Source organism: Microcebus murinus, chromosome 18 (assembly GCF_040939455.1).
Source record: "Microcebus murinus isolate Inina chromosome 18, M.murinus_Inina_mat1.0, whole genome shotgun sequence".
Lineage (NCBI taxonomy): Eukaryota > Metazoa > Chordata > Mammalia > Primates > Cheirogaleidae > Microcebus > Microcebus murinus.
In genome coordinates this window covers 39,775,273-39,798,610 of record NC_134121.1, presented here as the reverse complement: position 1 = coordinate 39,798,610, position 23,338 = coordinate 39,775,273, and the positions used below count along the sequence as shown (strand labels likewise).

Here is a 23,338-nt window from a genome sequence, read left to right as displayed (position 1 = left end):
CACTGGCAAAGGCAACAGCAGGAGGAGAGAGGGAAAAGGGGTGGGAGCAGGAGTCAAAAACAGGGGAAAAGGGGCCTATGGGACTGGCTCCCAGCTCTCCCTGCTAGCTGTAGCCTGGCCCAAAGAGCCTTCAGCCCCAACCTTGTTCCCTATCCTCCAAAATAGACTGAATTCAGAAGCTAATAAAAATGATTCTGATTCTACCTTCTTCCTTCTCCTTCATGCCCCTTCTCCTCTCCAAGGAAGAGGTGATCATTCTCCTCCTCTCAGGGACTCCAAGACTTTGGCTTAAACTCTGGAGCATCAGTTTAGGGGGTGAATTCACCCTCTTTGTGCTCACTGACACCCCCCCCCCAATCACTTTGCAGGTGAGGGAGAAGTGGAAATGCTTATCTCCCACACTGAGTATATGTGGGATCCTCCAACACTCTGAGGGAGTGGGGAATGGGACTGAAAGTACTGGAGCCCCTATGCTTCCAGGACTCTTTACTGCCTCCCCCAGCCCTTCTCACCTCCCCACAACCTCCAGCCCTGTCAAAGCTGCCCATGAATCCAGACACTCCTTAATTCCTTTTATCAAGGCCAAGCAATGTCCCTTCCCAATCCCAGCCTAAGGTCTTGGCCTTCTCCTCCATTTTCTCCCCAGACCCTTTTCAACCCAGATTCCCAAGTTGGGAAGTGCCACCCACCTCCTCAAATCACCTGTTAACAAGGATGGGTACAGTGTCCCACTTGGAGCAGAGTGTCCACTTGGAGCAGAGTGTGGGAGCAAGTTCCTGAAGGTGGCAAGGACTTGGGCCTAAGTTGCCACTCCGTGCTGCTGATTGCTGCTAATGCCATGAATAATTAACACCTGGGTGCCTGTCATTCTAATTTTCCTGCTCAAAGGTTTACACTAGCAGGCAGAGTTAAATATCACAGATGATAGTGCCTATAAAGTCAGTTGGTCTGGCACCAGTCAGGGAATGAGCAGCCAGCAGCCCAGACTGGACTTGGTGAAGGCTCTGGCCCTCTGCCCCTCATCCATCACAACTTCGGGGGCGCACTGTAGGATGTCCCCAGAAGCTACCTCCGGCTTTGCTCAAGACCAGTAGCCTTTTTCCTAATGGGAAGGAACTGCGACTTCCATATGAAACTGTAGGGAAAGTTACCAGCTCTCTCCCCATCTCGGCCTGCATCCCATTTGCTCCCTCTTTGGATGGGGGCTTAAGTAGAGGAACACACCCCATGTCCTGGAATACTCTCCAACTTTCTGGGATCACTTGATTCCTAGAACATTTCTTTTCTAGAAAAACTTAAGAGAACTTCTCTTCCATTTATCCCCAAATGCACGGTCCCTCACTGCTCAGGAAACTTTTCTTTGTTTCAGGAGGTCGGAGGAAGGCTCCTAGGGTGTGAATTCATTTCCTTGTTTTGTTAGCCAGGAGGGTGGGGAGCCCAGGCTTTCAGCTTCTCGCCCTGCCCTTCACCCTTTGCCTACCTCCACTGTCTCCCCCAATTTGGGTAACTCTTTCTCCACCCAAAATGATCCCCCATACACATCAGTCCTATAAATTAAGTTTAAATACTATAAATAAATCTCTCCCGCCCCTTTCCAATTTCAGAGAACTTTGATTTGGTCTTCATCGATTACAAAAAAAATTTGCCTTCAACTCCAGTAATTTCTTCCTCGACTTCCACCTCTCTTGCTCCCAGGCTCCTTCTGCTTCAGAGTAGGATTTGTTCACCCGGGACTGGAGTTGGAGGAGCCAAACTCCTGAAGGAGAACTGCTGAAAAATGAAGCTCTGTCTGCAGCTGCAGGAATGTTGGCTCTATCAGGCTTGCAAATATAATTTTTATATTAGGTCGTGGTCTTTGACTGGGTTTATATGCCAATGAGGCATTTCTGGTTTACCAAATTTATACAAATCTCGCCTTAATTGATAATCACAGATGCTGTAATTTAAGACCTCCAGCTATAGAGCTTTCATATTAACTGCTGATATATTACTGTAAATCGTTTGAAATAACCAACTCCTGGGAGCAGAGCAGAGAGGGAGGAAGTGCCTCTGAGAGCGACTCTCTCCTGGCCGCAGAAACAGCCCAGCTTCCACATCATTTTCCGTGAGAAATGATTTATCGAAGACATGGCCATAAACAACACAACTGGCTCACAAACACACGCAGACGCGTGCGCGAGCACACACACACACACACACACACACACACACAATGGTTGGCATGCCGGCTTGAGATGCTGACACCCATATTGCTATAAATCAAGAAAAAGGTTGGAGGAGAGAGAGAGGGAGAGAGAGAGAAGGAATATTCCTAAAATCTCTATGCAATGCCTCAATGGGTATAAACACAGAGTACCGTGTGAAGAGAAATGGCAGGAAATGAAGATGGCTATTTGTCACATTTTACGACAATAACATTAATAACAAACAATAAATTTACATGGACATATAAGACGCGGTAGGTAGTGAGAAATCCCTTTTACTTACAATACCCCAGCCCGCGGTGTGGCTCCGGCTGCGGGGCTGTTTTATTGCTGCCTCCCTTTCTTTTTCTCTCTCTCCCTCTCTCTCTCCCCCTCTCTCTTTTTTTTTTCTCGGGGTACAGGCTTGTTTTTCAAAGGACAGTTGAATTGCACGTCAGAAACAGGGAGACCAAGCCTGCGATTTTCCTGACGAATACATATCTATTCTGCAACCTCGGCATTAATTATTTAATGAATCACGTGACCGGGAGGGGGAAGGGGGTCTTTCGATTTCAGGCTCAAAGGACCACTATGACCTTCCCCTTCAGGAGGAGAAATTTTCCTGCAAAATAAGTCCCCCCCCACCAATGGAATAGTAGAGTTCTCTCTCTCCCACACTCATATCTGTACCTACTACCTCTACAGCCCCCTAACCCCCCAGACACACACTTACCCACAGCCCACCTCTCCTCTTTCCCTTCTCCTCCTGCTTCTGCTTAGTTCGTGGAGGTGCAGAAATAGTCTGCAGGGGCGTCTGAGGGGTGGGGGTGGGGTGGGCACGGAGCCCTTCTCCAAGCCCCTGGATTTCTCAGCTTCCAATTCTTCTCTCCGCATCCTTTAGGATGAAGATTCCCTCTCCAACTCCATTTTCCCCCCTCTCCTGGGGTATTTGTTTTAGTGGGACCCACTCGCTCTCTTCCTAAATAATCAACAAAATTTCTGAAGGCACCAGCTTGAAAAGAAACATTTCATAAGTCCATGTTATATATGTATAAAGAATGGCACTTCTGGCTTTAATTCTAGTTTTGATCTTTTCTGGTACCTTTAGAAGGGGCAAAAAAAGGACAGCATGAAGCAATGACTCTGGAGCTTCCAGAGTTGAGGATAACTGCAAAGGGGACTTTTTTCTGTTGTGTCATTACTACCATAGGTAACCAGATTTTCTTGACTGTTTGAAAATAGGTTCTAGAGACAAAGACCAGGACTAAGGTTTCTACACAAAAGAAGTGGACACTCAGCCTCTATTACCTATGTCATACCCTGTCTCTGTCCTCCTCACTCCCCCAAACACACTAGTGAAGACAGCTGGAGATTTGAACTGGAGTAGAGGGGAAAGGAAAGAAAGGCTTTGAAGTCTGCCTGGCAGCCCCAGGGTCCCTATTTCCCAGGTGTTATTACCCTGAGCTTCCAATCAGCAGACAATGGAGACTTATCAATGGGAAAAAGATGGGGGGGGGTACATGTTAAAGGGTTAAACACCAGGGATAGGGGAAATCTGTCCCCTAGGCCTAAAGAGAGAAACTTAGGCAGACCCCTTCACCTCAAACATAAACAAAACAAAAATTCCCCCAAACTTGAACAGTTATAACCAGAATCAGAGTTCTTGGCCTGAGCATGGGGTGGGGGTAGGAGTGCAGAGGGAAGCAGAAAAGACATTGCTAAAAAAGCCCCCGGCTGCACATTCCCAGCCTTATCGTCTCCAGCAGCTCTCAGCTAGCCTGGACCACAGCCGGAGGGGCAGGCGGGGAATGGGGGAAGAAAAAATGCGCCCTACTTTAGGAGAGCATGGAGCAGAGGGACCTCCACTGGTTTAGTTTGGAGAGATCTGAATCAAAAGCAACTCAATGAGGAGAAGGTTGAGGACCTAAGGACCTAGCTGTCTTAACAAACCCCGAAGAAACCGCCACCCCACCCCGATGTGGGCCTCGGCCTCAGAGATTCCTCCCCTACCAAAGGCGCTGGAATCCCGCGCGCCGCCGCACGGGGTGGGGTTGCCGGCGGGCCCAGACTCTGCAAGGGAGGGGGTGGTCGGCTTTGATTGTCCAGATACAAAACACAGACTGGTATTGAATCCAGCCAGATCCCGGCTCCAGCGAGGGCAACTCCCTGCAAGATTCTGGCCACAGATCCATTAAAAATGGTCCTCCAAAGAAAAACACTCCGCTAAAGTCTAAAACAAAAATAAGAGTGAGGGAAAGAGAGAGAAAATGAGAATGAATGTGAATGAGAATATGAATATAATATGCTGACATGGGAAGACAGCAATCTCTGAAACTGAGATAATATTATTTTTAAGGACAAGAAAAAGAACAGCGAAACAACGCGAAGGCACGAGGAGGAGCAGGTTCTGTTAAAATGTCCGTACTCTTTGCAGACCCTGGGAATCTCTACGTGCAAATAAACAAGCGCCTGAGCGCGAGCTGAGCGCTTTCTTGCTGCCGATAAAGCGAACGTTTAGACTGTGAGAAAGGCGAGATTGATTTACGGATCTGAACGCGCCGGTTTTATGGCTGATCACAAATCCGTCAGCGCTCAACTCACGCTGGGAAACTTCCCAACTCCGTTTTCCAACCAGACCCCCTCCTCAGCCTCCGCTTCTCAAGGAGACCCACCGGCCGCCGCCACCACCACTGCCACCGCCACTGGTGCTGGGGGCTGCCTCCGAGGGCTCTGGCAGGACTGGGCAGCCCCCTCTGCACAGGCCAAGCAGGTGAAAGTAGGAGAGTAGGGAGGGCCCAGGAAACTTGGAGGAAAAGAGGGAGAAAGGTCAAAAGATTGGGAGGACTAGGGTGGCACTAGAGTTGTCTAGGGGTGAAGGAAAGGGGAGATCTCACAGTTTGGGCCCGTGAGGCTGAAACCCTTTAGTGAACCCCAACCGTCCTTGTCTGTAATCCCGCTCCTCTTTTCCTTTGGTGAGCCACCAACCCTCACATTGCAAAGAGCAGTTTGAAAAGTCCCAGGCAACTAGGTCTTTGTCACTTGGGCCTATAGAGGGTCCACAATCGGTTATCTGCCCTTAGGGGTAATGAACACAAATCTCCCCTGATCCCAAAATGTTTTCAGTCCAGGAGGGGCCCAGCTTGCCTTTCTGCTCATCATTTTCCCTTCCTGAGGCCTCCAGCCCCTACGCTTATGCCACCCAGGGACAAAGGAGAGGATATCGACCACTCTAGTTATTTCTTGACTGAGGCAAGTCCCTAAATTACAGGAAACAATTTGCAAAATGCAAACCAACATCCCACACACATCCCAGCAAGCTTCTGTCTCTCCTAATCTTAACTCGAGGGGAGCATTTCCTCTTTCCAGCCGGAGTTTGTCTGTCAGTCTGTCTGTCTCTCTCCCTCTTTCTCTCTGTCTCTCCCTAAAAGGACGGCTGTTGGTATGAATTTTTAAGACACAGCAAATAGAATATAGATTTAGAAAGGCTCTGTGTTCAGGGCTTACCTCCCACCAAATTCTCCACCCATCTCTTAAAATTAAGTTTCTGGAAACTTTGGTTAACATGGCAGAGCTGGCCCTGGAAAGTGGTCAGAACAGCCCAGAACAGCCCACACTGATCATCCTTCCATCTCTCTTGCTCCTCTGATGGGTGAGGCACTGAAGTGCTCTGGATGTGGGAGATGTGGTTTAGGGTAAGAAGGTAAAAATGATTATAGAAATAGCTTCCTAAACAAAGGAACTTCAGAAGATGGGTTGAGAGGCTGTGGATTTGGATGTCAGCCCTCAGAGAGATGGCAACCTCCAGAGGAATATTCTTGGTGGGAGCCCTTTCTCTCCTTACAAGCCAGGGGCTCAGTCCTCTGGCCTTCTGAAGCCCTGTGGATTGAGCCCCTCTGACATCTCATGTCTTCTCTCTTTGTCTTTCTTCCCTCAGTTCCCTCCAAGCAGAAACAGGAAAGGAGGATGAACTGGACATGGCAGGGGGAGGTGGTTGATGCCTGGCCTAGGAAAGGGCCTGTATACAGAAAGACAGATCAGTACCCTACTTTCCTCCCCCAACTGGACCCTCAGGCTAAAGTTTTTATTCCTTTTCTCCTCAATGGACAATAATAGAAAAATAACCCAGAAATTCCAAGTTAGCAAAGAAGGGTTTGGAGGCTAGAGGGGCATGGAGAAGATGGGACATATGACAGCCCAAGGACTCCTCCCTGCAGAGGTGTGACTTTCCCTCCTGGGCAGGAGGCAAGAGCCAGCACAATGTCCAGTCTCAGAGAGGTCAAGGGGCTTCCGAGGTCATTTTGTGGTTCTAATACTGAGCTAATCGCCTAGAAAACGTGGCCTCTCCATGAACTCTCTCTCCTGCCAGCCTCCCGCCTCCAAACCCTAAGTGAAGCCTCAGGGAAAAGGGGCCGGCACATTCTGGTCTGCTGCAGAGCATGCTTGACTCCCTGGGCCTGAGGAGCAGGGCCCCAGAGGAGAGCAGAGCCCCCAAGCCAAGAGAACAAGAGGAAACCAAAGTGAACACTTCAGGAAGAAGGCCAGTGGGGCAGAGTAGAAGAGGACTATTTCTGCGTCAATGCACCTCGCCTTGTGAACTGAGCAGTTTCCTGCTCCACAGAGTAGCACATATTTGTCTAGAATCCCAAGATAGACAAAAGAAGAAAAACCGAACACATCCACTTATACCGGCTCCAAGGCTGGGGCATTCCATCTGAGAACTGGAGGCAGTGACAACATTTCACCCATAAAGAGGCATAGGGGACACAGCCCCCAGTGCAGATAGAGTCACAGGAACACACCCATGTGCCCCTCTGTAGTCATACTCCAGCGCACATGCGGGGCTCACCAGTGCCCACCTGCGTTTACCAAAATCAGAAAAGCTCTTCTCAGCTGCCTCACAAACAATCTTCTTTTCTGGGCTTTTTCAGGGGCCCTGACACCTCTGTCCCAACCAGTTCAAACACTCTCCAGGTCTCCAGGCCCCTCTCTCTCCCTCTGACCCAAGCATCCGTCATCATAAAAGGCAGCAAACCTGCTGAAGCATCCACCATAAAAACCCAGCAAAGATAGTTGAAAAAGAAAAAGGAGGAGGCGAGAGAGTGTTTCTTCTTTCGCTTGTGAAAAGAGCTCATAAAACTATCAAAAAAAAAAAAAAACAAAAAAAACCACGCCAGCCGGGCCCGGGCTTTGTTACCTTTGCGCCTCTCGCCTCCTCTCGCCTGAGCTCCGCGGCTCCCATTCATGACGAACGGCTTCTTCCAAACTGAGAGAAAAAAGTTTTCAACTTTATGGTTCCAAATTTTTTCCCCCTCGCAGATCCGGGAGAGACGGCTAACACTTTTTTCCCCCAACAGCCGGTCTGCGGAGATTTGCTGTTGAATAATAACAAAGGAGAGAGGATACGTATTTAAAGAAAAGAAGTGATTAATGGTTTTCTGTATAATTCTCACATTTTTCTTAGCTCTTGTCTACACAGAATGGCTGTGAACTTTAAGCTCCATAGAAATCTCTTTTTAAAAATTCTATTCATACCTTCCAAGGAGCAGCTTTGATTTGGTTCTTTAGAGACATTCCTGGGGGGGCATATGCTTTTTAAGAACTATTTTCCCTCCAGACTAAGGGCTGCCGCATCTCCTTACAGCTAAAATCACCACACCGAGATCCTACCAAACAAAGCTAGTCCCTGCCCCTCTCGTCCTCCAGGTCCAGGGTAATTTTTTTATGACTCTCTCAGCAGCATTTAAACGGGCAGTTCAACCACCATTTCCCTCGCTGGGACACCGGCCTCATCGGTTCCCAGCCCTATTCAGCCTCCAAGTACCGGCGCTGCAAACCAGAGGAATTCAAAATAAATAAAAATAAAACATACGAATGGGATTGGCTCTTTTTATTTTCTGAAAGGAGATGGGACGGAAAAAAAACTGACTTTTAATTGCATATGCTCTCCTGAGCCCTGAGCTTTTTGGAGGTGAGGTGGTTGTACCCTGGACCCCCACCAGACCAGAGACCCCAAGGCTGGAGTCTCCAGACCTTAGAACTTTTCCTTGGTGCTGCACAAAAGCGGCCCAAGCCTGACAGAGTTTCTAAGGGTCACCTGCACCCCTTTCCCCTTCCCCCTCTGATTCTAGGGGTGACTGGAACCTCAGAGACAAAAAGCTATTTGGTCCTCAGTCGTACTTTCGATACTTTCTATGAGAAAGAAAATGAAAATTAATACAGGAGCAGGGCTTCACAAAAGAGGCCATTTGTCTTCTTGATTATCTATTTGCTTGTCAGAGTTTGAGCTATGGCACCGGCTAGCTCCTTTGTAATATAAAAATACTCTGAAAACCTGCAAACACCCAGAAACATCTGTGCAAAAAATTAGACTCATTAAAGCCTTAAACACCTCAGAGGAAAGCGATACCTTCTTATGCTGGGAGGAAAGAGGCCGGCCTCGCAGAATCCTCTCTCGGAACTTTAATAACCAAAGAGCCGTCTGTCTAGTAGGAGACAGCTTAACCGCATTTTATTTGCTTATGACAAATAAATCATGATATGAAAGGCTTTTCCGTACTTAAGCCTCTTGTGTCCTACAATGAAACATTTTCCCCCATTAGGGACTGGAATCAGCCCTCCCAGTCCTTTCAAACCATTTTTGGACTGGAGGGAAAAAATTAAAAGCCCCAAACAAAACACACCCACCCAAAAGGAAAACAAACGAGCTACCACAATTTGGAGTCCTCTGAGATAGAAATTCCCATCAGACTCTTTGAAGAAAATCTTCAACCACATACAATGTGAGGCTGAATAATCCACTAGGGTGCTTAAAATATATGCTGGGTGGCATTTGTCCATATCTTTACATCAAGATTTCAACAAAAACACGCTGTGCTGGTCACAAGAAACCAAACATTTATTTCTATTGTCACTCTGTACAGGACACACAATTTCACACCAACGAAAGGTTCTAGACTCAGGCAGCCCCAGAAATGGGAAGGGGCTTGATTTGGAATGTCAGAAAGAGAAAAGGAGAGAGGACGCACATGACATAAAATAATAGCAATAATAATAGTAATAATAATAATAAATGATGCAACAATGATAAACTATGGGAGAGGGCTCTGCAACATCCTCCTCCCAGACTGGGAGGGACACAACATTTTATTTCCTAGTTTCACATTCATTTTCAGTCTAGGAGAGAGGCCTCCACTGTACAACTCTGGATTGGTGAGAGCTTGGTACCTGGCTCCCAGAATTCAACTGGCCCCTCAGCCTGGCAGGCATGGCTTGGCCTTCCAGAGGAAGGCCCTCTTGGTGTCTGAGTCTCTCTTTATTTCCTTGGACTCAATTTCCCTGCCCGCTTGCCTCTGTGTTGTCAAGGCTGCCCTCTCCCCCACTTGTCCCCTTCCTTCCATTCTCCACCCCCCAGCCCCAAGGTGGAAGGGGGGTGAGCAGTCACAGTCCCCCCGTGAAGGGCACGAAAGAGAAGGGAGGTTGTGTATGTGTTTGTTACCGTGGCCAAAACACTGCGCTATCTGGCAGTCAGAGGGTGCTTTCGCTGGGTGTCAGGAGTGGGGGACAAAGAAAGAAAATCCAGGCTGTCTTCCAGCAGCGGCAGCAGCAGAGGCGGCGGCGGTGGAGCCGGGCCTCATTTGTTAGCTGGGTGTCGAGGTAATGGTCGCCACCGAGACCCGTCCTCTCCTCGGCAGAGTAAACAAGACAGATGGGCCTGGGCCTGGCGTGATTAAAGATGAAACGTGGATCCATCTTCACCAAAGCTGAAAAGGAGGAGCTGCAGCCTCCTCCTATTTCTCTTTCTGTTTTTTTTTTTCTGTCTTCCTTCTTCCTTTTTCTTTTCTTTCTCTCTCTTTTTTATTTTCTTCCTTCCTTCCTTTCTTTTAAGGAAGAAAGCAGGAGACTTGAACCTTGCTTCTGGGGGGCCTCCCTGGCTCCCTATTGTCATTTCTATAAATAAAGCTTCCCCTCCCCCTCTTCTTCGTTTATTCCTATATAGATAAAGTTGGGGGAGGGCAGGTAGGTTTTTCCAGGCCCAGGCCCCGGGGCCCCCTCCCGCTCCCACACCCCCCGCGCTCGCTGCCCACCCCCACCCCGAGGTTCACAGCTCCTGCGAGGGGGGCACTAGAGCGCGGGGGGGCCTCCGTTGGGCCGGCCAGGGGGCCCTCCAGCTGCGCCTGCGGTGCCACCGGAGCGGATCTTGGTGTTGGGCAATTTGTGATCTTTTTTCCACTTCATGCGCCGGTTCTGGAACCAGATCTTGATCTGGCGCTCCGAGAGGCAGAGCGCGTGGGCGATCTCCACTCTCCGGCGCCGCGTCAGGTAGCGGTTGTAGTGAAATTCTTTCTCCAGCTCCAAGACCTGCTGGCGAGTGTAGGCGGTCCGAGAGCGCTTGGGCTCCCCGCCGGCGTAATTGGGGTTTACTGGACACACACAGAGAGAGGGAGAAAGAGAAAGTTTTATTGCCCCGAAAGGGAGGAGGGAAAGCCTTTTCTTCCAGCTAACAGTGTCTCCCTCCCTCCCTTCCTCTCCCACCACCTCTGCTTCCTTCAAAGGGGGACAAAACCAAAAAGGGGAGAAAACGAGACCCAAGGAAGAGAAAGAGATCCCCAAGTTTTGGAGGGTTGTGCCGTCCTTGTTGTTGTTGTTTGGGTGTCTGGGGGAGAGGAGTGAGGAAGCTCCCCAGAGTTTTAATGGCTTCACTCTCCTCCCTGGAATGGGAAAACAAGGGGTCGAAAAGAGGGAGGCGGTTTCCCTAAACCTTTCCTCTGTTTAGTTCTCCCCCTGGCTCTCCTCTCGGATTCCAAGCAGTGCCTGCCCTGGGTAAAAACTTTTGCCCACTTCTCCAGCCAAGGAGTCAGACTGGAAGAAAGGAAAAAGTAAATACTGGGAGTTGCCTCAACTCTGCTTAAATACAGATCACCTCCTCCTCCTTCTCCTCCCCCACCTCCCACACCCCTCCCCAACTTCCAACTTCACTGAGACTGCATCTCCCTGGTGAAAACGTCGCTGGTGAGAATGGCGAAGAGGATGGGGAACCGACTTCAAAGGCGCAGGGCCCACCAGGCCATAAAAATTTATGGGGGATGTAATTATGTGGCTCTGAAAACAGGCGACCGTAAATCTCTGGCAATGGCGAGTTTATAGCGGGGACAATTGGCTTCCCCCGGCTCACACACACCCCCCAAATGCCTCGGAGGTCCCTTCGGTGTAAAGCTCCAGGGATGGGAGGGGGAAGGGGTGCCCACGCACTCACCCGTGCTCACGTGAACTTTGCGCATCCACGGGTAGACGACCGGCTCTTTGCACGCGGAGTGGGACGGGCTGGGGTGCAGGGGGTTCTGGGCGCAGGGAGGCGGCGGGGGGCTGCTGCTGACCGCCTCGCAGCGCTGGCCGGGCTCCGGGAGGAGGGCCCCGGCGGGTGGCGGCGCAGGAGCCCGAGGGGACAGCCCGGGCGGTGGCAGGGGTGGTGGGGGTGGTGGCGGAGGCGGCGGGGGCCCAGGGTCCCGGCAGGCCGAGTAGCGCTGCACGGTGCACGCCGCGCGCCGCCCGAAGCCCGCCTCCGGCTGGAAGCTGCTCTCTCGCCTCTGGCCGCCGGCGTAGTACCCAGGCGAGTGGTCGCTGGGTAGGTAATCGCTCTGTGAATATTCCTCGCACGGAGGGAACTTGGGGTCGACATAGTTTGAGTTGATCAAGAAAGAACTCATAGCCATTAATTTCTGGGAATTGCCCACAAAATATACTAAAATTTATTCCGACCCCTGACTCGTTTTCCTGTTTCCGAAAGCCCTCCTACTTACTGTCAAGTGAACAAAGTTAGGGGCCCACGTGATCCTTCGAGCCAATGGCCGCCCCGCCTGCGATTCCCGGATAAGGAAATCTGCTCACCCGGACCCTACTCCAGCCAAAGAGGTTTATTTCCCCTTCTCTTTCCCCTCCCCACCCACCCAACACCAGGATTTACATAGGGCTCCTGAGGGGCGACCCCCTCCTCGCCTTGCTCTCTCTGGGATGAGAGAGAGAGAGAGAGAGAGTGCTCTCGCCGACGCGAGCAGGTCGCGACCGGAGGGCCTGTTGGGGCGCTGGGTAAAGCGCAATCCCTGTATCCCCTCAGAAGTTGGGGCTCCGGGTGTAGCCCCTCCTGCCCTGCCTCACCTCTGCCCAGCATTCTCTGCCTTCCATAGGTCCCCTCCTCCTCCCCAAGGCGGGAGGGAGCCCACGCACCCTGCATCTGTGTGGGGAGTTAAGTGACTGGTGGGTTGGGGGCTCTCCTCGAAAGGGGAACACATATGGGGCCGAGGGGCACAGAACTTGGGGCTTTTCTCTGCAGCCGGATGGGATGGGAGGGGCAGGGGGTGAGAGAGAAGGCATTGAGAGCTAGAGGGCGGGTGCGCTGAGGGACTTGTCAGAGATGAATGGAACTGCGGGCGGATCGATAGGAAATTCATGCACTAATTCGGGGAGACCTCGCCTTCCAAATCGCATTTAGCTGTGGGATTAGGTTGGCTGTGTCAGTCAGTCCGTCTGTACCCCTTCTCCTATCCACTCCTCCCTTTACACCCCACACGACCCAAGCCAGGAGAAACGACTTCGTTTCCCACATTAAAGATGAGTGCTGGAGTAAAAAACCTGCAACTTTTGAGAGCAAAATTGGACAGCAATTTGCTAATTCCAGAAGCACCCGAGCAGTACTAACCATGGCGCCGAAACGTCCTAATAGCCGCTAATGCCGCCGCCTGCGCAGCGAATAGAAATCTCACATCTTTGTGATGCTGGGGATAGGAGAACCAGAGGTGACCCCCACAAACAATAACACCCACCCCGCCCCTAAATCTCTTATGCCCAGGATATCTTGTTCTGAACCCAAACGGAAAGGCGACCTCAGCATCCGTTCGAAAAGCGAATTTCCTTTGCCTTAGCACACTGAAGACAACAGTCATTTTTGGGGAATTTCCAATAAAGCCTTGCCGACCACAGAATAGAAAATAGGTGGGCTTCGGGCAAAAAGATAAATTAAAACCATCATCAGCAACATTAACCTCTTAAGGAAAGTGGAAAGGACCAATGATCCCAGGGCAGGCATGAAGAGAGTTCAGGGACAGGATTCCTCCGCCTCTAACCAGTTGAGGGAGGAAAAGAAAGAGGAAGAGAGAAAAAAGAAGGAATCTTCCCGTGGTCAGTCACCGGATTGTCCTCAGTTAGAAAAGTAATAGATATATTTTTCTTCTGGAAAAAAAAATGAGCGGAGTGTTTATGTCAACTACATATTCCCCTAGATACGAATTTGTGACCACAAAATTCCTTACACAAATTCGGATCTACAGGGTATATACAGAAGACAGACAGATCTTCTTGGCCCAGATATTTTCCAGTTCTCCTACTTTCCGCGCGTTCTTCGTTTGGGCTGTGGTTTGAGTGCTTTGATTTTTATTTCGTTTTGTTCTAGTTTTGAGCTCTGGGAGCAGAAAAAGGCACTGCGGGTCCATTCTTGGGATTACAAGGTTTTCAACTCTCCTCTTCTATTAGAGAGAAATAGAAACAGCCGGTTCGCATAGGGACGCGAACCTCGCCGGCCGGCGCTGTGCAACTCTCGGTGGCGCATGAATTATGAGATGTAAACATTAGCTAAGCACAAAAGGAGGAAGGGTCATTCTGAGGCTGCCGCGAAGTCAGATTCAGGCCTTTCTGGGTGCCCTCGCTCCCCTCCCCTCCCCCCAGGACTTTTTTTTTTTTTAAAAAGAAAAAACAAAACCCCAATCGGCTCCTCCGTGCCCCCTCTAAGCCTTTAGTTTGCGATCAAACGAATATCTAGATATTTTCCAAAGTGCCGCTCAGTGAAGAGAGGAGGGAGAGGAGGTTGGGTGTGAAGGGGGAGTAATAAAAGTCCTTTTGGAAAAATTCAATGGTAAAAAGAGAGAAACAGCTGTAAAGAAAAATGCTGGGAGACCAAGCAGATGGGACCCCGGATATTTAATGACGGGCAATTCCGTTTACAACCTGAGAAAAAGATCAAAGGCGTTTCATTTCCGAATGAAGGGCAATGAGGAACCATAAAAGATGCAGCCAGATGATATGCCGGCCCCTCCCAGCCTCCCACACCTCCTGGGGGCCAGAAGAGGGAGACAATCCCCTGGAGGTGTGGGTAGGAACCCCATTTCTCCACCTCCCTAGCCCCAGGCGGGTCCTTTCCGTCTAAACACACAAACTTGCCCAGACACCTGCTTGGGTTACTAGTGGTGGAGCCAAAATGGGGGGTCTGGGGTTTCTGAACTGACTTCTTGGGGTTCCCAGGAACTGGTGAATTTAGTAAACTGGGAGACTGGGGATTGGGCTGGAGGGTACTGAGGTTTAGACTGTGAAATTTGCAACACTGTGAGACAGTCTGCACAGAAGCCTCCTCTGCATCCAGACTCCCTACCTAAATCTCTAGATCTGACAAATACTTGCATCCCTAGTGAGCAAGTCAGAATAATATCAATTTAATTCACAAATACAGCAACAAAACAAAAACAGCCCTCTAACTACTACACTCCAGAGAGCTCTGCCTAACCCCAGTCCTGGGACCCTTCCAGGTGGGTAGGAGGAGAGCTCCCACCTGCCCACAACTAGGTCCAGAGACCCTCTGATTTTTTAAAATCCCAAATCTAGGCATTGCCAATGTTAGCCTCTGGGCCTGATTTCTAACACTAACACTTCCAGCCAGGTTGGACTCATACATATTTGGGGGGAGAAAAGCAAACTATTACACTGTAGCTGCTATCTTTGCCAAGAGGGATCCAATAGGTAGTATCAGAACCCCATTTGGAGCACTCAGGGAAACGGGAGTCTGGCCCTAAGCCCACAGACAAAATGTGCTGCTAGGATTCCCACCAGCTCCCTAGAGTCAAGAAAGACCTTTCCAAGTCTTCTCAAAGGCCACTCAGGGGCTCCAAGACCCACTCCAACCGGCCAGGCCCTTCCCCCACCCTATACCGCCTGTGCTTCTCAACTCGCCCTCTCGGAAACCCGTCCAACCCGTCGGCGTTTCGGAAATTTGCGAAGGCGGCTGGGCCCGCTGCTGGGCCTCTCTGTTGCTCTACACTTCACAAGGGATACGGCCTGTGCACCCAAATCACCCCAAGAGACAGGAATGGTGGGGGCAGAACAACTGTGGGGTTGGGCATGGTTGATCCTAGGGCCAGAGAGCAAAGATTTTCTCTTCTGGGCACTGGGAGCAGCCACCTGCCAATCCCACCAAAATGCCACAGCCCCCCTTCCAGCCGCCAAAGGTGGAGGACAGGGTTTACCAGCCACTCCCAGAACGAGTTTCGCTGGAGCCGGAGGCTGCCTCTCCCCTCTACCCCCAGAATATTAACAGCAATACGCATAATAAAAAAATAAGAACAGGGGCTCGCGCGCGTTTGGAACCACGTCCCCTTCGTTCCCAGGGGTTCCGCGGCTGACCGGCCGCCTTATCCTGGCAGCCACAGGTTGCTGGTGTGACCTCTTGCTGCCCAGCCCCCTCCCGCCGTCCTGGGCGTGCCCAGCCCGCCAGGAATCATCCACCTTTTGTCGGCGAGGAAGGGACGCCGCGAGGAAGGGAAACCGAAGGGTGCAGCAGCGGCGACTCCCGAGCGCATCAGCAGCCAGTTGGAGGAGAGGAAGGCCGAGAGGAGAACAGGGCAAGAGTACTCACCGGGCCGCTATCCGCGCCCTCCCGGCCGCGGACCCGCCCGCGGACCTGCTGGGCAACAGCTGAGCTCGCTCTTGTCCACTATTGTGTGTCCGGAAAACCGAACCGCGGCTGCGGGCAGAGGAGCCACGGGCCCCCTCGGAGGCCGGAACAAGACTTTTTTTTTTTTTTTTTTGGTGTGTTTTTGTTTTTGAAGCCCAAGTTTTTCGTATTAATCTCATACTTTGGCAGTCTTTGTTAAACAGCAAGGCGCGTCACGAGGCTCTCGAACATTTTAATAATTTTTAGACGCCGTGACCTGCAGTTCACCCCTCTCTGGGCCTCCCCCACGAGCAGGCAGTTACTATAACACGCTCGCGCGCAGTTCTCTCGGTCATATTGAATTTTGCGTAGGTCATTACTTGGGAGAAAAATGACAGAGCAGGAATTTGATTCTGCTCATCCTCTCTAGCTCGAATTTTAGCCAGAACCTTCTCTTTTCCTCACCTACCTTCCCCCAAAGTCCCATTGAGATAGGATTCAGCTAGCCCACCCCTGCTTTGAGTTTTCATCATTCCTATATTTTTGTCAGCTCTGTTTTAGGGAGAGACTAGGATTCAATGGGAGATACTTTTGAAGCCTGAGAAGGAGTCTGGCACAGGGAAAACCGAAAATTCAGCCTTGGGCATCTTTGCCTCCCCCCCAGAGTAGGCCCCTTCCCTCAACCTTCTCCCTGAATGCCTGCACCAGTAGGGCCTGTGTCCTGACCCCATTGCACACTCCATCTGCTTTATTGGCTCCCCTAAGTACCAGAGTACACCCATTTCTGCAAAGCTTTGGAGGCTCCAGGGCCCCAAAATGGCTTCTTCACCTCTTGGGCCAAGATTCTGGCCCATAGTCCAGCAAGGTTGAGAGAAATAGAGAGAATCCTGAGAAAGGGTCTGGACAGCACTGGTCAAAGATGGAGACTTTGCTTTCAGAGGCTTTAATTGTCCTTTTAAAACAAAACTATATCTACCTCCCAACTCCCCCCCCAAAGTTCTCATCTATACAGTAACTCCTTTGCCTACCTCCATCACTACCACAGGAGGTTGAGGAGCAAATCCAGGAGGCATTTAAAATAGTGAGATTTTCATGGGCGCGTCTCTCCAGGATTAGATCTGGTGGGTTGCCTGCAACACATTTCTCCCTTTCTCCAGCCTCCAAGGGACCAGCAGAGGTGACTTCCCTTCCACCCAATTCAACTCTGGAGACTGAGATCAGGCTTAAGCCTAGGGGGAGAGTTGGCAGAGTGGTATCCCCCTAATACAGAGAGGTCTGGAAAGAGCCCCCCAAGGTACCCAGCTTGGACTGAGATAGCAGAGGCCACCTCTCCCCTATCCTGAGGCCCCTGTAGCCCAGGACCTTGGGCTGCTTCGGTCTATTTCACATATCCCTAAATTTGCTAACATATTGTTCTGAAAGGGAGGAAAAGGAGACCCACATGGGGTCAAGACTCCAGGAATTCCACCCTGGCCTGATACCCCAGAGAAACTCACCCAGGACTGAGTAGAAATAGGAACCTGTACCCAGTTGGTTTAGTAAAAACTGGGGTGAAATTGATTTGAAATTTGATATTAAACTTTTGTCTCTTCTTGCCATATTTCAAAAGGCATATTTACAGAAACTCTCAGGTTATCTCCACCCTGGCAGGACAAACACCCACAGTGCACCTCCTATATTAAATGCTTAGAAGAGAATATGATGACATCTCATAATGCAACAGTCATTTAAAGACCCAAAATAGACATATGCCCTGGTGTTATAATTACAGAGTCTCTCTAGGCATTTCACTTATGAGCTAAGCTCAATGCATGGATTCAAGGTTCATTTCAGGTCGCCTGTTTCAACTCCAGTTAAAAAGATCTCCATGAGGCCATTTGGTATTTTTCCTTTGCCTTTCCCTTCCCTTGTTCAAATAGGAAGAGAGGGAGTCAGGATGAACATACAAATGGAGGTTTTGGGAGAGAGTGAGAGAATTAACAAACTAACCTTTCAATATCCAAGTTCTAATACCCGAGCAATTTGGAGAGAGGAATGGGGGTCTGGAAAGCATCCAGTGCTGGCCCATGGTCATGGACCACAGCAGCCTAGACTCAGCCTTGGGGTTAGGGGTCTTTGAAAACAAGCCTACCTCTGTGGGGGGTGTGGGGTCAGGGAGGGGAAGGAGCCAGCAGTTTGACCCCTTTAGGGCAAGCAGGGTGGGACTGGTGTTGGTGAGAATCAAACCTTTCTTTACCTTGGAAGCTTTCTTTGGCCTCAACAAACGTCCTGCAAAGACTTGTGGGTAATTGAATTTTAAAAATGTGTGCGGCTGGGTACGTTTTAATTAAATTTAATATGGTGATTCAAAGGTTGTCTTTGGGAAAGAAAATGGACAGAGGATTCACCATGCCCTGAGCCTCTCTTTTGTGCAGCTCACCACCACCACCACCAGCGTAGCTCGGTTTTTGAAGGAGGATTTCTTCCTTCCTCACTTTTTCCTCCCCCAGATAGCTGCCTCCTCCTTTCCCAATTCTGCTCCCCCGCTTACCCCAGCTCTCTTAAGTCTTCCTTACCTTGAGCATCCCTTGCTCTGTCCTTCTCTCTTCACACACACACACACACACACACACACACACACACACACACACACACGGCCCCTCCCCCTCTCCCCGCCCCTGCCGCTAGACGCCTCCGCGGCAGCTCACGCAAGCTGTAAACTTTTGACCCTCCAACTTTGCGACCCCTCCAGCAATAACACTGGCCTCACCGCCCAGGGTCTCATTCTGCTAGGCCACTGCAGAAACCCAAGCACAAAACGCCTTCCTTACCCCCCCCTTTACCAATGTTCTCCACCCCCATTTATTTATTCAATCTTCTTGGAATAAACGCCGCCGATCCCACTCCCCGCATTTTCACATATCTTTTCCGTTGGAATACTTGGAAGCGCTTTTGACCTACTCTTCTTCATGCTCCTCCGAGAGTGAGGCCGAAGTTGCTGGGAGGGGGGACCTATGGGCTGACCTAGAGAAGGGTATTTCCGGGGTGAAGAGTGGGCAGAGCTTGGAGCAGGGGCTCCTAGGGAGCAGAGGGAGCCACTGTGCCCATAGGGCTAGAGGGACAGCTCAGTGTCCCAACAATGCAGGGCCCGGGCCACCTTGCGCGGCCGATCGCTGGCGCCTCGGAGGCCCTAGCCTGGCTGTGAACTTGGTCTAAGGCGGACTCTACTGGCAGCTTGGGGATGTTACAGGCTCTGCCGCTCGTTCAGCGCAGCGGCCGTGCGGATGACCCGCGCGCTTTCGGTTTCCTTTCCGCCCAAATATTGCCTCCTAGGACCCCACCTCACCGTTCGGAAGGGTTTCCTTTTTTCTTCCCTAGGGGCCCTTGGGAGTTGGAAAGCGGAAAACAGAGAGAGTTAGAGAGATGCACAGAGACAAACTAGAACAAGCTTGCAGAAGCCCCGATACAAGGATATAGGGATTATCTTTCATCTGTGCCTTCAAATCTCCCGAAAAGAAGACCCCCCCCCCACGCTGACACTTTCCTTCCACTTCTCCCCTAAATGCGTCTTCCTATGCTGACTCCTCACCTTTCCATCTGGCCTGAGTCATCTCTCTGTTAGGCAAGCCAATATCGGGCTGTCGAGGTACCTTTCCTCCCTAGCCAGATTCATCCTTACCCCACCGGACTGCAAGGTCAGGGATCGCTGCAACCAAAGCCAGCTTCCGTCCTGAGAGGTCGCAGCCCAGGCAGCAGCTGCGCGGGATTAGCCCGAATCCACTCCCAGGCTGCTGGCCCCCAGAGCAAGGCCAGAGTGTGGCCCGGCCTCCTGGAAACCGTGTCCAGGCAGGAGAAGCTAGAAGATGCTGCAGAAAGTGCATTTTTCTCTCCGAGGGGAAATTTAGGGAGAGAAGAGGCGGGACAAGAGATGCCTAAACCATAGAGAAAGGGGAAAAGAATGGAAGAAAGGAGAGAGAAAGAAATTAAAACTTGAGCAGGAGGTGATTTTCGGCATCCGACAGGTTGCCACATTGCCTGAAGTCCAATCCTCTCCAGGCCCCCAAATTCCCCTCATCCTCTTAGAGCCTACAATCACGGTCTCAATGAATTCACCAAGAAAGAAGGAAAGATCCGCTAAACCTGTCGGCATGCCCCCGCCCCCGGCCTGAAGCGGCGGAGGTGGCAGCGGCAGTGTGGCCGGCAGCGGCCTGTAATGTATGCGGCCCCGGCTCGCTCGCAGCCCCACGTAGGCCGGCGCTGCGGCCCCCGTCTGCTGACCTCTGTGTGATCCCAGACTCTATGAATTATTGATGAGATATGAGCGTTGATTTCCCCTTTCAGGATGCAAACTCCATTATATTGTTAAAATGGCGATTTAATCGTTGAGAATAGCTTTGGTGTGGGTTTTTTCCCCCAACTCATTTGCGTCTCCTTCCTTTTCATTTAACTCTCTTAATTAAATCCTTTAACAGATTTTAATCACTTTTTGGAGGGAAGGGTAGGAGAAACGGGAAGACCATAACATCATCACTACCACCAGCAACAAACGGGACACTAAAACAAAACAAAACAAACCCGAAAACCATCAAAAGTTTCTACCTTTGGAAAGTTGAAAGGACGGTGAGGAGGGGGCGTTAACCCCTCTAGAAAGGTCGCAATGATAACAGCCGCAGGAAACACAGCATTGGAGGGCTGGGAAAGCAACTAAAGGCAAGGAGGAGTTGGGTGGGGGGCCTGCAGGAACCAGCCTGGGAGGTGTTTAATTCCACCCCCTAGGAGACGTGTGTAGAGTCCAAATGTGGAGACTAAGTCACTCTTACCCTTGCTGTGAACTCCAGAGACTTCAAGCTTGGGGAGGGCCACAGGTTTCTGGTGGGGAAGGACTCTCCAATCTGGGCCTCAGGGGCACTTAGGGAGAAATGTCCATTCTCCTTAAAGGGCCCCCATTTCTTCCCTCTCCTCCCCCTTCTCAAACAGCTTGGTTTCCAGGCCTGTCTGGGTTAATTAATATGGATGTGTAACAGCGCTGCAGCAATCGATAAATCCTGCTGTGGGCAGATCCCAGCCTCAAAATCCGATTACTCTGAGAAACTCCAAAAATGGGGAGGATTACCAGTAGCCCCTCCCCTAAAAGATGGGATTGGGTTCTTGCTAGCCATATCCACCAAGGTTGGCCAGGTTCATCCCCAAGCTGCCCATGCAGGAAAGCGCAGTCCTGGGAATGGACTGAGCTTGGAGATTGTGTTGAGCAGTCTGTCATCTTCTTTGCTCTGAATCTTTGGCATCCTCCCCATTATCCAGATCCCAGGGATAAAGGAACCGGGCAGGGAAAAGAGCTTCTTCATGGATCTCCATATTCTGCCCCACTGTCAGCGAATGGCTTCTCACAGTCAGGGAAGGGTTAAATGTCCCTGCCGCAGTTGTGGAAAGGAAGCCAATGAAATATGGGCACTTGGAACTCTAGGCCGGCTGGCTTTCCTGTTTACACTTCTTTATACTTCCTCCCACCCCTTGGCCTCAGAGAAACAAAACAAAACAAATAATCAAATAAAAGAAAACAAAAAAATCAAAATCAAATTGTCCACTGAGTAGTGGCCAGACTGGCCTCAGAAGAAAAAGGAAAATTGCAGCCTTAATCCCCAGCTGCCACCTCCTGGGGCCTGTCCCAAGTTGAGGATTTGGTCAGAGGCTGTTGGCTTGTAGCTCAGAAGGTTGAGGGCTGGACCAGCAGGGGAGAGGAAGCGGGTGGGAGATAGAGTGGGGCAGCTTTCGGGGAGAGAGATGACTTGGGGAAGGTGAAGGCGGGAGGGGAGGGTACAGGTCTGGGGCAGAGATCAGAGTTCTTTACAACAGAAACCCCTTCACACATCTCATCTCTTCCCTCAGCTTGTCCTGGTTGGGTTTTGGGAAGAAGGTTGCCAAGAGAGCTGAAGCAGGGAAGAGGAAAGTCCAGCCAGGGTGTCTTCTCTAGGATCCGCTTAGAGTGAGAGAGGAAACCCTCCAAGGGTTTGGTCTCTGAGGTGGAAGTGGGCACTCCTGCCCAGGGCTGCTCTTTGCCATTCCAGAAAATATGTCCACTTATGCCCAGCAGATGTTCCCGGGCCATTGGCCCCTTACACTCTCTATCAGTGGGCAGAAGGGACATGAGAGGGGAGCAAAAAGAAAAGAAAAGAAAACAGAACAAAACAAAAAATCTTCAGGGGCAGGCCTGATTGTTTAGGGCTTTGGGATCCTGGGAAGGCTTCCAGAGAGGGAAGCACATTAGAGTGAGGCCAGGGCCACAGTAGGAATGGGGTGCCCCAGGAGGCCCCAGTCAGATCTCCCCCTGCTTCACTCTTCCTCCGCACCTCTCTCAACCCCTTTGCCTTGTAGAAAGTGGAAGCCTGTGCAAGCTATGCCTCAAAAATTTATTCGTATTTTAAATGGTGCTGGGGATCCTTTTGGAGGTGACTAGAGTCTACATTCCAGGGGACACAAATGCCCCATCATTCTTGGGATGCTGTGTCTTCAAACCGACATGACTCTGCTCTCAAAGCCTGTGAAGGGTCTCCTGTAAGTTAGGCTTGGGCAGAGACTGAAGAGCTCAGGGAATAAAGTGGCTTCAGGAGAAAGAGAAGAGGGGGAGAGTTCCAATGTCCCTTAATGAGAACCAGAGAGCCTTATGACCCCTCCTTGTCCCAAAGATCCGAAGCCCCTCAAGGTGCCATATATCCAGTCCCAGGTACTATCCACAGGGAGTTGGTGAGCTCAAGAGATGGTGGGCTGAGGAAGACAGTAGTGACGTGGTGGTTAGCCCCATGGGTCTTAAAATAGGGAGGGGATGTTTAATTTGGTGGAGAAGAAGCCTCTGGCTTTTAGAAGAAGGGTGAATTTTCCTTAGAAAATAACAGGCCATCTAGGGTCAAATCCTGAAATCCCTCTGGCTTATGATGCCACAAAACAAAGGGGCCTTTGAGGGTGTGCCCAGGAGAGAAGAGGAAAGAAGAGGAGAGAGAAAAGAGCACCTTTGCAATTTTCTCTCTGGGCTCCTGAATCACTTTTTTGCCTTCGGACAGTTGGGGGTCTGTGTTCTTGAGCAGGGCTTGTCACAGATCTATTCAAACACCTAACTCCTCTAGGCAAGGGAAGAAGCTCTCCCTTTCCTCTACTCCTGGCCAGGAATTAGATTTTGGAATGGAGGGGATTGTCCCCTCTGTGTGCTCCCTACTCTGATCTCCTTAGAGAGCCTACTTAGAGCCAAGCAGACAGGTTAGTTTGGGACCAAAAGGCTTGAGGTGGGTGCAAAAGCGCTGTGCTCCCCATCCTGGACAGCCCTGATGAAGCCATGGAGAACTGGAGAGACCCTTTTTTATGAGACCTGAAAGCCAGCGAGTACCCCAGGGCAAGGCAGCCCACAGCAGCCACTTCCCCTGGTGCTTTTTCTCAGCTCAGATGTATTCAGATAAAAGTGCCCAGCAGCGCACCCCCACACACCCCTGACAAATGA

The 23,338-nt window shown here is 50.7% G+C and overlaps 1 protein-coding gene across 1 annotated transcript; it reads right to left on the bottom strand.

The window, feature by feature from the left end:
- Nucleotides 1-7,543: 7,543 nt before the first annotated feature.
- Nucleotides 7,544-12,031, bottom strand: HOXB4 (homeobox B4). Its single transcript, XM_012766040.2, has 2 exons — nucleotides 11,437-12,031; nucleotides 7,544-10,603 (listed from the first exon to the last, which is right to left on the bottom strand). The coding sequence occupies exons 1-2, from the start codon at nucleotides 11,891-11,893 to the stop codon at nucleotides 10,305-10,307; spliced, it is 756 nt and encodes a 251-aa protein (XP_012621494.2). The 5' UTR covers nucleotides 11,894-12,031; the 3' UTR covers nucleotides 7,544-10,304.
- Between the last annotated feature and the right edge of the window lie 11,307 nt (nucleotides 12,032-23,338).

Coding starts and splice junctions, on each gene's coding strand:
- HOXB4 (XM_012766040.2), bottom strand. CDS start 11,893: ATGGCTATGAGTTCTTTCTTGATCAACTCAAACTATGTCGACCCCAAG. Junction 10,604..11,436: donor CAAAGTTCACGTGAGCACGG/GTGAGTGCGTGG, acceptor GTGTGTGTCCAG/TAAACCCCAATTACGCCGGC.